This window comes from Watersipora subatra, chromosome 10, assembly GCF_963576615.1.
Source record: "Watersipora subatra chromosome 10, tzWatSuba1.1, whole genome shotgun sequence".
NCBI lineage: Eukaryota > Metazoa > Bryozoa > Gymnolaemata > Cheilostomatida > Watersiporidae > Watersipora > Watersipora subatra.
This window is the reverse complement of record NC_088717.1, coordinates 60,105,284-60,118,628: the sequence shown is the minus strand read 5'-3', so window position 1 is coordinate 60,118,628 and position 13,345 is coordinate 60,105,284. Positions and strand designations below refer to the sequence as shown.

The window sequence follows — 13,345 nt, the reverse complement described above, 5'->3', positions numbered from 1 at the left end:
TTTCATTGGACAGATACTAATCATAAGTGATATCATTAGACAGGTGCTACCCATAAGTGATTTTATTGGACAGGTACTAATCATAAGTGATTTCATTGGACAGGTACTAATCATAAGTGATTTTATTGGACAGGTACTTATCATAAGTGATTTCGTTGGACAGGTGCTAATCATAAGTGATTTCATTGGACAGGTACTGCCCATAAGTGATTTCATTGGACAGGTACTAATCATAAGTGATTTCATTGGACAGGTACTACCCATAAGTGATTTCATTGGACAGATACTAATCATAAGTGATTTCATTGAACAGGCGCTAATCGTAAGTGATTTCATTGGACAGATACTAATCATAAGTGATTTTATTGGACAGATACTAATCATAAGTGATTTTATTAGAGGTGCTAATCAAGCAATGGCTTGGAATCGTGAATTGAACATACCAAGTAGTCTGTATTCTTAGTTGGTGGCTTTAGTAAGCATCAATAGACATAACTGGTTAGAAGACCGAGCCAGAATTACCTAAAGCATGGTACTTATACACCATAGCATAGGGAAAGAGCACCTGCTTACCTCTGTCCACCCGATGAAGCTATGATTTATATATAGATCTATAATTTATCCCCTGAGTGGACTATGATTTCTTTTATATCACTGTATCTCACTGCTCATATGTGTTAATTTCTTTTTAAACATCTATAATGCTTCCAACCATTTAAAGAAATTACATCTGGGATAGATTTAAATGAGCCATGAGAGATCTGCTTTATTTCTTCAGCCTGGTGCTGGCAAGTTAAAATAATAATAATACAATGATAATAGTTTATAATAATACAAATAATTATAAAGTGAAATATAAATGCACAATTTCCTATTGCAGTAGCTCATGTTCAGTTCTTTATCAACCTGTGTCGTGCATATGGTGACAAAACTGGAGCTGCATGAGGAATAGCAAGGGAGGCAACCCCTGAGAGTTCTCAACCTTGACTAGAAACCAAAGTAAAGTAGTGGCAATGATCTGGGGCTAAAAGCTGTCACCCAGCTAAAGCTCATCATAGACATAAGGCTACCATGCTGGCGAGTGGCAGGGTGTGAGATTGAAAGCGAATGAGGAAACACAGGTAGAGGCGTAGGTAGAGGTGTAGGTGAAGACAGGTCTAACTTGGGCTACAACCAGCCTGTATTAATTTTTTTATCCCAACAATCCACTGGCTCACCTCAGAAATATGATCAGTCACCAACTTCATGTGTATTTTATCAGCGAGTTTGTACTCTTTCAGCTCTAGGGCTATAAAAGAAATGGGTTAGGTCATGGTAACACAAAGCAAAGGCAGCGTTTATGTGTTGAGTCAATGCAAGCAATAATTATCTGTACATCTACCAGGGATGTACTGATAAACAAAGGTGTCAGTACATCCCTGGTAGATACTTCTATAGTGAAGTATCTACCAGGGATACTTCACTATAGAAACAAAGGTCATCAAAGGTCATCACACAAATCTAAAAAGGAAAATAGCATATAAACTTTGGGCCATTAAATACCCATAGTTGTCTATTTTGTAGGTCCGGAGATTGTCTCCCCTGAGATGTGTGTCTCTGCTGAGATGTGTGTCTCCTCTGAGATGTGTGTCACCCCTGAAATGTGTGTCACCCCTGAGATGTGTGTCACCCCTGAGATGTGTGTCTTCCCGGAGATGTGTGTCTCCCCTGAGATGTGTGTCTCCTCTGAGATGTGTGTCACCCCTGAAATGTGTGTCACCCCTGAGATGTGTCACCCCTGAGATGTGTGTCTTCCCGGAGATGTGTGTCTCCCCTGAGATGTGTGTCACCCCTGAGATGTGTGTCATCCCTGAGATGTGTATCACCCCTGAGATGTTTGTGACCCCTGAGATGTGTGTGACCCCTGAGATGTGTGTCTCCCCTGAGATGTGTGTCACCCCTGAGATGTGTGTCACCCCTGAGACGTGTGTCACCCCTGAGACGTGTGTCACCCCTGAGACGTGTGTCACCCCTGAGACGTGTGTCACCCCTGAGATATGTGTCACCCCTGAGATGTGTGTCATCCCTGAGATGTGTGTCTTCCCGGAGATGTGTGTCTCCCCTGAGATGTGTGTCACCCCTGAGATGTGTGTCATCCCTGAGATGTGTATCACCCCTGAGATGTGTGTGACCCCTGAGATGTGTGTGACCCCTGAGATGTGTGTCTCCCCTGAGATGTGTGTCACCCCTGAGATGTGTGTCACCCCTGAGACGTGTGTCACCCCTGAGACGTGTGTCAGCCCTGAGACGTGTGTCACCCCTGAGATATGTGTCACCCCTGAGATGTGTGTCATCCCTGAGATGTGTGTCACTCCTGAGATGTGACACCCCTGAGACGTGTGTCACCCCTGAGATGTGTGTTACCCTTGAGATGCGTGTCTCCCCTGAGATGTGTGTCACCCCTGAGATATGCATCACCCCTGAGATGTATGTCACCCCTGAGACGTGTGTCACCCCTGAGATATGTGTCACCCCTGAGATGTGTGTCATCCCTGAGACGTGTATCACCCCTGAGATGCGACACCCCTGAGACGTGTATCACCCCTGAGATGCGACACCCCTGAGACGTGTGTCACCCCTGAGACGCGTGTCACCCCTGAGATGTGTGTCAACCTCGTATAACAAGAGCGACATATTGCCTAAGTTATTAGTTTGTGAAGTTTTCAAGTAAAGATTTTCAAAACAAGTATCTGTGGGTTGTAGGTGGGCTGAAAACCTGCTCATAACTAGAGACCACAGAAAAGTTTGCCCCTGCATACCATAACTAAAGCAGCTTTTGCAGATCAAATACTGACAGATTACCTCGTGCTAGGTGACCCACAGTTGGTTTAGCATTTGGTGAAAGTTTGCCGGAATTCCAACTTTTCTCAAATATTCCAATTCGTTTATTTACATCAGCTGCCAGTCTTGCCTGAAAATAACCAGGAAACATAATATTAAAGCATGTTGGGTCAAAAGCTACCTTCGCTATGTGAAGATAACTCCAACAAAAATGAATGTGCTTTAATGAGTCGAAAAACTTAGACTAGTCAGTACTGTAGTAGGAGTTTATACTCTGTACACTAGTCAGTAGTAGGAGTTTATACTCTGTATACTAGTCAGTAGTAGGAGTACATACTCTGTACACTAGTCAGTAGTAGGAGTACATACTCTGTATACTAGTCAGTAGTAGGAGTTTATACTCTGTATACTAGTCAGTAGTAGGAGTACATACTCTGTACACTAGTCAGTAGTAGGAGTGTATACTCTGTATACTAGTCAGTAGTAGGAGTACATACTCTGTACACTAGTCAGTAGTAGGAGTGTATACTCTGTATACTAGTCAGTAGTAGGAGTACATACTCTGTACACTAGTCAGTAGTAGGAGTGTATACTCTGTATACTAGTCAGTAGTAGGAGTACATACTCTGTACACTAGTCAGTAGTAGGAGTATATACTCTGTATACTAGTCAGTAGTATGAATACATACTCTGTACACTAGTCAGTAGTAGTAGTATATACTCTGTATACTAGTCAGTAATAGGAGTTTATACTCTGTACACTAGTCAGTAGTAAGAGTGTATACTCTGTACACTAGTCAGTAGTAGGAGTATAAACTCTGTACACTAGTCAGTAAGAGTATATACTCTGTACACTAGTCAGTAGTAGGAGTATATACTCTGTACACTAGTCAGTAGTAAGAGTGTATACTCTGTACACTAGTCAGTAGTAGGAGTATAAACTCTGTACACTAGTCAGTGTATGAGTATATACTCTGTGCACTAGTCAGTAGTAGGAGTAAACCATAGATATATAAACTATAGATATATAGGTTTACATATCTATGGCGTAAATGCATTCCATACTGATGGTAGACCTGCAGCAGTTGTTCAGCTAGCAGCGTTTCTGTACACTCTTGGAAGCACCTGCTGCAGTACATGCAGAACTCAGTGTCATCTGCCATGTCTGGAAGTACTAGCTGTAGTGTATGTTCACTTGCTTCAGCAGCAGTTGGCTTGTCTGGCATATTAAGTATTGGCACTGATTTCAGTGCTGGCACAGGCAGACCGGTTTGGGCAAAGGGAGGCGATTCAGCATCTGCAAGGGTTTTAGCAAGTTTGAAACAACAGTGCTTGATGAAACAGCACGAGTCTATCAGCATGTTTAAAAAGATGCTCACTTTATATGCAACGTCTGCTGACCAGCCAAACGACAGAGTGCAAATCGCCATTTACCATAAAGTCTGTATGTACTTTTTCTGAAACCTCTTTGTATATGCATTTCACTTTTGCGACATGATGATCGTTTAATCCAATCACTCTTTCAAATTTTGTTGGAAACATCATTAACAAGAAGGAACACTTAAAAAGCTTACCTATGCATTGAGGAGACACGCCAGCCTGTTTTTGATGAAGGTTTGAAAGGTCATGACCAATGCGCTTGTTGGTAGCTAAGGGATTTGATGCTGTGACTTTAACTCCTTGAGCGTCATACTTGAATTGAGGAGGATCATTCCAGCCCCGCGCGTGGTTTCCTGCAGAGGACATATATCTTATCTCACTAGCTAGTAATAGAGGACACATATCCTACCTCACTAGCTAGTAATAGAGGACACCTATCTTACCTGACTAGCTAGTAATAGAGGACACATATCTTATCCCACTAGCTAGTAATAGAGGACACATATCTTACCTGACTAGCTAGTAATAGAGGACACATATCTTATCCCACTAGCTAGTAATAGAGGACACATATCTTACCTGACTAGCTAGTAATAGAGGACACATATCTTATCTCACTAGCTAGTAATAGAGGACACATATCTTATCTCACTAGCTAGTAATAGAGGACACATATCTTATCTCACTAGCTAGTGATAGAGGACACATATCTTACTTCACTAGCTAGTAATAGAGGACACATATCTCACCTCACTAGCTAGTAATAGAGGACACATATCTTATCTCACCAGCTAGTGATAGAGGACACATATCTTATTTCACTAGCTAGTAATAGAGGACACATATCTTACCTCACTAGCTAGTGATAGAGGACACATATCTCACCTCACTAGCTAGTAATAGAGGACACATATCTTATCTCACCAGCTAGTGATAGAGGACACATATCTTATTTCACTAGCTAGTAATAGAGGACACATATCTTATCTCACTAGCTAGTAATAGAGGACACATATCTTACCTCACTAGCTAGTAATAGAGTCCACATATCTTACCTGACTAGCTAGTAATAGAGGACACATATCTTATCCCACTAGCTAGTAATAGAGGACATATATCTTATCTCACTAGCTAGTGATAGAGGACACATATCTTACCTGACTAGCTAGTAATAGAGGACACATATCTTATCTCACTAGCTAGTAATAGAGGACACATATCTCACCTCACTAGCTAGTGATAGAGGACACATATCTTACCTCACTAGCTAGTAATAGAGGACACATATCTTACCTGACTAGCTAGTGATAGAGGACACATATCCTACTTCACTAGCTGAGGATAGAGGACACATATCTCACCTCACTAGCTAGTAATAGAGGACACATATCTTATCTCACCAGCTAGTGATAGAGGACACATATCTTATTTCACTAGCTAGTAATAGAGGACACATATCTTACCTCACTAGCTAGTAATAGAGGACACATATCTTATACCACTAGCTAGTAATAGAGGACACATATCTTATCTCATTAGCTAGTAATAGAGGACACATATCTTACCTGACTAGCTAGTAATAGAGGACACATATCTTATCCCACTAGCTAGTAATAGAGGACACATATCTTACCTGACTAGCTAGTAATAGAGGACACATATCTTATCTCACTAGCTAGTAATAGAGGACACATATCTTATCTCACTAGCTAGTGATAGAGGACACATATCTCACCTCACTAGCTGGTAATAGAGGACACATAACTTATCTCACCAGCTAGTGATAGAGGACACATATCTTATCTCACTAGCTAGTAATAGAGGACACATATCTTACCTCACTAGCTAGTAATAGAGTCCACATATCTTACCTGACTAGCTAGTAATAGAGGACACATATCTTATCCCACTAGCTAGTAATAGAGGACACATATCTTACCTCACTAGCTAGTAATAGAGGACACATATCTTACCTGACTAGCTAGTAATAGAGGACACATATCTTACCTCACTAGCTAGTAATAGAGGACACATATCTTATCCCACTAGCTAGTGATAAAGGACTAGCTAATGAGGTAAGAGTTGATAACATATAAGACTCAAAACTAATGTCAAGGTCGTTATTTATTCTCTTGAATAATATAATAATAACACTTCAAGGCCCATCTTGTTCTAACAATTTATACTTATTGTAAGTGAAATAGGCCGGCGCTACCTAAATAACGCAACCCTCATACTTGTGGATGCCAGCCCAGCCTACTAGCTAGAATGAGCGTACCACAGTAACAATCAAGAGTTGAGATATTGCGGTAGATTCTAGCTTCTTTTAATATAAGGAAATTCTTAAATTTATCAGTGATTTTCATCCAAAAGTAAGTCAATTCCTGTGAATGGCTACCATGTGAATTGGTACTGTTCTCTGCATATAGCAGCAAACATGGAATAATCTAGCTACCCATGGTACTCAACCTTGCAGTTTGTGAGTACTGTTTTCATTGTTTTATATTGGCTATTGTCTACTGATAAAAAGAGTTGTTTGCTCGCTATTGTTTCTCTCTCTCTACTTACTTAACTTAGTGTAGCTTACTTAGAATCACTGAATAGAGATTCAATAGAGACTATTGAACTTTAATATATTCAATATCATTTTAAGATTCACAATACAGAATTTAGATTACAGTAGCTTGGCCAGCCATGGCAACAAACCACACCTTTTCATTGTTTATCAAGTCAACCTCACTAAGACTGATGAAAGAGTGACAACACCAAATATGAAGGCTTATATTTTTAATAAGAACTAGATTGTAGTAGAGTGATATTTAGCTCTCCTAGTAATAGCACAAGCAGAGCTTCGTATATAACCTGGTAATAATAGCACAGTATTGGGTGGATGTGATTTCTACCATGGTACTTCATATGGTTAAAATACAATCGCGACAATCTTGCTAACTCTACATTAACAATCTAACTCTAGAACTCTCAATTCAAAACAAAAACCAAAAATTTTGACAATTCAAAACCAAGAATTTATAACTCAAAAAACAGCAATTTATTAAGAGAAACTATAAATATAATCAACCAATTTAAAAATTGTAAATGCTGTCTTAAGATTTACACTGTCAGAAGCGCTATAACCCACAATTTTCAATAGTATTTGGCAATACAAATCAAAACACTCAATCACTATCACCTTGTTATTCGTTTCCATGGTTAGTGTAAGCCAAGTGAGAGATCATGCAGGGAGTCTGTTTAGCGAGTAAGAACACCTAAATGGGACAACTATTATCTCATGATTTTGAAAGCTTTGATTTTGTCAGCATAATTCTTGTGTTTTTCATTACTTAATGTGATTTCTATGCAATATTTTAGTGTACCAAATAGCCCATATTCAAATAACAAGGTATAAATAGCACATATTCAAATAACAAGGTATTAACATTACACAACATTTGCAATGTTTTTTTACGAAGGAAATGTTTTTTGTGACTTGATGTTTCTCTGTATATAATTTTGGATGTCATGCAACATTCTTTTGCTGTTCTCTGGGTGATTTGGTCTTAGCAACAGCAGACCTACTGTATCGTAAACCCCTTTTACCTGATAACTGTCAAGGACTCCTTAATTATAAATAAGAGAAAAAACTAAAAACAATAGCAGACCTTAGTAGCCAAGCCATCTTATCATAGATAGATTTAGTGCACAAAAATAACTGACTATGAGTGAGTGATAACAAGTTCAGCTACTAAAAACGTTAAAAGAAGTTAGGTAGACTCTTAAAATTAATTCTAAAGCCAGAAACAATATTTTAACATTAAAGTCAAGAGGAAGTAATAACATGTTTCATCAGAACAGCAAAGAATATTTATAAGAAAAGTTTTTCACTCTCTTTTCACATTGGTTTCCTATCAGATCAATTGTTTGAATAGATATCCTGTGGGTGTTCTATAACCTGCATTTGATTTAGTAGATGCTTTGGATACAAGCACAAATTATGTAGGTCAACGACTCCAATTACTTAGTTTATTACAAGCCAAATAACCTTGCTAGCGGCTACCTACCGACCTGATTTCCTACTGACCAACACAGGATTTGTGCCAGGGTGAACCAACTTATGTTTACTGGTGTGAAATCTGGAATTGTTAGTTGCACTATCTGACTAAGCAAGCTGATGGTACACACCGGAATATGATGCGAGTGTCGAAGAAACTGGGTAGCCCGCACTTACCAAGGACACTGTGGAAAATCAGCATATACCAAGGAGCATCTGGTTTAAAAGAAGCTAGTGCCCAGGCTTCTAGAAAGTATATTAAGAGCACTAGTGTCTCGACAATGATTACCATCACTAGAAAAACTTTCCTTACGTTAATGGCACCTTCAAAGTACCTTGACCTACCTATCCAAGTAGCTCTTCAAACAGATGTCCTACAACCATCCATCCTTTACAAGCCATAACACTTAAACCATAACTGTCACGTACAACTTTTATCGTATTTTCTAAGTAAATCAGACATGCTGATTCCGATTTTGTACTCAAAATAAAGATTGGTCCACTAACTTTCAGAGTATTGAAGGCTTTTTTACAGCGTTTTAATATCGGTCTCGAAAACAACACGATCGGCATAACAAGCTTCGCCCATAAATATGTGACGAAACCTAGCTTTTTCAAGAACAGAAGTTAGGGATGTTTAGTCTGATTTAGAATAATAGAGATGGACGTCTTAAAACCCGTTATTAACTAAATCCAGCCTGTAAAATAATCTGTCTTTTATGAAAGGTATATAAACTATTTAAAATTGCTCATAGCTTGTTACATGATGTTTAAATGGGCTGAACGCCAATAAAAATGAGCTCAAAAGCTAGCGTTGACAAGCTAGCGTTGTTATCGCGCTTTTTTGAGCTCATTTTTAAATATGCAATGTTAAATAGCTTATTTACCTTTTAGAGAAGACTGAAATTATTTTTAAGATTGAATTTAGATAATAATGGATTTTAAAACACCCATCTCTATTATTTTAGATCAGTCTAAACATTCCTAAAGCCGTTTCTAAAAAGCTAGGTTACGTCATGTATTTATGGGTGGAGCTTGTTGTGCCGGTCGTGTTGTTTTCGAGACCGATATTAAAACGCTGTAAAAAAGCTTTCAATACTCTGAAAGTTAGTGGACCAACCTTTATTTTGAGTACAAAATCGGAATCAGCATGTCTGATTTACCTAGTAAATATGATAAAGGTTGTATGTGACAGTTATGGTTTAACAAAATGTAATTCCCTCGTTAGTAGTGGAAGGTCGTTTTAGCTTGGCTTTTATGCAGTTGTACGTTAATAGATTTGGCACTTCATTATATATGTATACTAGCTGTGCTACCTGGCATTGCCCGGGTAATAAATAAGTCTTTGGTCAGAAAATTGATTTGTATTTAACATATAACAGCATTTACCATTCTAACTTTCAAACTACATATCATGAGAAAAGTCTTAGTTGAAATAATTTATTAGAAAACAAAAACAAATGTAAAGGTTTTCAAACTTTGTCAAACGACGTTTAAACTCATATTTCCTCATATCATGAGGAAAATGTTTCGTGCAGGTCAAATAAATTAAAAAATAAAACGATTATAAAAAGGTTTAGATGTAAATGTGAAATACTTAGCAAGTAATAGCTAAAGTAAGTCGGTTTTGCTACGGTAATGATACAATTATTACGAACTGAGAAAACAAAATAAAAATCCTGAGTATGTAGAATTAATAATAACAATTCTTGCATAGAACTGCATGTGTATAACAAAGGTTACTGTGCCACCAGAAGCTATCCATCAAAACTTTGAATACGGAGACACTCCTCCTCTACGGAGACAATGTTATTGTCCATGCGGGAAAAATTGGCCTTGACCCCAGATATAGTAATTGAACCTTATGAAAAATATTTCTTAACATGGGCATCGATAACCTGTGGCCGCATCGGTAAAATAATCAGCGTGCGCTATAACTATAGCCGGAATGCAGACACACGACATACTTTGAGAAATATATATATAAATTTACAGCCATATGCAGATTAAAGAACTTCGAGGAAATTATTTATTGTTGCCTCATTTTATTAATATCAGTAGTGCAAAGAGTCGCTGAGCAAACCGGATGTTCAGAATGTGTAAACAAGAAATTTTTTATCCCAATTTCAGTCTCGTTTGGTCATCAATTCATGGTTGATTCATTGATATTCTGCCGGTGTTAGTAATTTCAGTTCTTATTTCAGGACAATTTCGGATTGCTACTAGCTCCTGATATTAGAGTTCCAAAAGAGAAAAACCAGCATTACATACAAAAAAGAATTTTGCTGATATTCCAGATTATTTTTTTGCTAAAAAAATCATGAGAACAAAAAAGGATTTGTTTTGAAACTGGTGCTAATTTGTGGCCTAAACAAACCTGAATTTTAGTTAGACAAATTTGAGTAGGCAAGCCTACCAAAAATGCATAATTTGGAGATGAACGCCTATTAGCATTTCACCAAACTGTAGTGTTATAAATCCGTACCCAGCTTGTACAGTTGTTAAGAAGACTAGTGAGTTATACGTGTTTTTAGAAGAACCATGCTATACACAATTCTCCTGCATCAACACAAATGTATTGAATTAATATTGTTATCTTAGTTCATTTTCGACTATGTACGGTTTGTGTGCTTTTTTTTAAATTGCATGAACTAACTGATCAGCATTAGATTAGTGAAAGTGCTAAATTATAACAATCTATATATTTAATAACACAAGATACATCTTTAATGCTACAAGTCCAACACCTTGCAAATATAAACTAACAAAAATACTAATTTATTACTAATAGTGACAGAAGGTTAAAAATCGCCAATGAGAGTTACAGCTCTACGAAAACAGCTGTCAATGCTCTTACACCCAGTTCTTTGCATGTCTGCCAGTATTGAACGATTAAAAAATGAGCGACTAAAAACTGTAGAATTTTCTAGATTTTTAAGACAACTTATAAAATGTTCAGATGTTGTGGCTGTGTTCCCTTGCTACTTCATAACAGAGTCTTTTGTCTGACTTCCAAATTTGACTATGTCAATAATCAAATGGGTGGGGAAAGATGACGTTATATATATGAGCAATCTTTATTGTGGTAATCAATAGTCATATTTTACAACATGCTTTCCACCCCTTTCCACAAGATACATTCTTGTGTAATTTTTCAATTTAGTCAGATCTGGAACTGGATGATGTTTAGTCCCTAGAGTTTCATGAGAAGCAAGAAAGGGACCCTCCGATCGCTAGGTCTTTTTTTTGTTTTTTTTGTTAGTCCGCTACAATCTCCCCAGTGCGGATCTCCCGAGATGTCCTGAGGATGAATCCCTGCAAAAACTGACCAGAGTCACAGGAGAGGGCGTTTAGATTGTTAGAACGTGTGGTCATGTAGTGAGTAGATGCGTTCATTTCAGTCAGTGTGTCATGGATGGATGGAAACGTATCTTTGTTTGATATGATATTAATGTACAGACAATCTCTGTTGCTGTCTTCTGTGTTTTAAGGACTTTAAGCCACACATGAATTTTTCTTCTGAGACGGACACCTCTCTGCCTTTAATATTTTTAATGAACCTCACAGCTTTATTTTGTATGCGTTCCAGCATGTCGGAATGCGTGGCTGTATGAGGGTCCCAGACCTCGGCTGCGTATTCAAGAACAGGTCGACACAGCTGCTTATAAGCAATCAATTTCACTGCGACTGGGGCATCACTAATAGTATTTTTTAACAATCCAAGGATGCGTGATGCTTTCATACAAATATATTCAATATGTGTATTCCACTTGTTGTCTTTTGAAAGGTACACACCAAGGTATTTTACAGTGTCACATGTGATTAAAGGGGTGTTCCCGAGATGGTAATTTATGGGGTATTTGTCTGTAAGCGATGTTTTCCCGAATGAAACAATAGTGCTCTTTTTGGCGTTAAATAACATACCATTGGACTGTCCCCATTGAAATGGTTATCGAGGTCAGTTTGTAATAGTGTCATGTCGTTTGAGTTTGTAATAGGGTGATATACTAGAGTTCTAGTACTACAATTTTCCATTCTTCGGGCAAGGTACCTGTTTGAAGTGAATAGTCAAATATGCTCGTCAAAATAACGGCTGTTCCTTCGGGGTCTAGAGTGAGTTGATTTTTTCCAATCTTATCTGGGCCTGCGGCCTTACCAGTTTTCAGGTTATTTATTAATTTTAATACTCCGTTGGTTGAGATCGAAATATTTTGGGGATCGGCAATAAATGGCAGTGTAGGTAGAGGAGAAGGTTTCGAGAAGACGCTCTGAAAAAAGAATTTAGTATATTAGCAGTTTCATAATCATTTTCAGTCAATACTCCATTGTCTTGTTCCATCGACACAATTTTGTTTGCATTTCCTTTTAATTCTTTTATATATCTATAGAAGGGTTTGGTGTCACCCTCTACCAGTGGATTGTATAGTCTATTGGTCATGTAGTCTTTTTTGAGGTTTTTAAATAACTTTTTGTTACTTCGACGTAGTTGTTTGTATTTATTAAGTAATTCACTGTCTCCTTTTTTCTTATACAAGGAGTATAACTTACGTTGCTTGTTGCATGCACGCTTTGCAGATTTATTAAACCAGAGTGGTTCGTTTGGCCTTTTAGGCTGTCTTTGTCTGGTAGCGCACAGTATCTGCACAATGGAAGCACAATATGGAAAAGCTACCCTCCTTCTAACCCCTTCCTCGTAGATTTTAATACCTGCGATCAGCGAACACAGTGGCAGTGTCACAATTTGTTTCGTAATTGCTTTTGGATTGGTTGGTGGTTAATGCAGGAGGTGCAGCTAACAAGTTAGTATCTACATCTAGTTTATGTAGAAAAGAATTTTAAATACTTTGCTATTTATTGGACTGATAAATCTGGATAACGCAGATCACTCCTAGAAGTCGTAACGGACATACCTGGAAGAACATTTTTATCTTCCATAGCGGTAACCACCAGCTCAGGAAACTAAACGTATTAGCCATAGAGTTACCGCAACGAAGTTTTTCCGCGTGCAGCTTCATTTCTATATTTTTAGTAAACTGTAAGACACACGTGTCATGTGCTGTTTGGGCTCTCAGTCTTACACGCCATCCTACGACCTCT

General features: G+C 38.1%; 1 protein-coding gene across 2 annotated transcripts; it reads right to left on the bottom strand.

Moving 5' to 3' along the window:
• Positions 1 to 752: 752 nt before the first annotated feature.
• Positions 753 to 13,222, bottom strand: LOC137405681 (steroid receptor RNA activator 1-like). Of its 2 annotated transcripts, none has more exons than XM_068092022.1 (5): positions 13,159 to 13,222; positions 4,395 to 4,553; positions 3,897 to 4,117; positions 2,842 to 2,950; positions 753 to 1,288 (listed from the first exon to the last, which is right to left on the bottom strand). In XM_068092022.1, the coding sequence occupies exons 1-5, from the start codon at positions 13,181 to 13,183 to the stop codon at positions 1,158 to 1,160; spliced, it is 645 nt and encodes a 214-aa protein (XP_067948123.1). In that variant the 5' UTR covers positions 13,184 to 13,222; the 3' UTR covers positions 753 to 1,157. The 2 variants fall into 2 exon arrangements, with proteins under 2 accessions (XP_067948123.1, XP_067948124.1); XM_068092023.1 differs by lacking the exon at positions 13,159 to 13,222 and adding an exon at positions 12,797 to 12,952.
• Between the last annotated feature and the right edge of the window lie 123 nt (positions 13,223 to 13,345).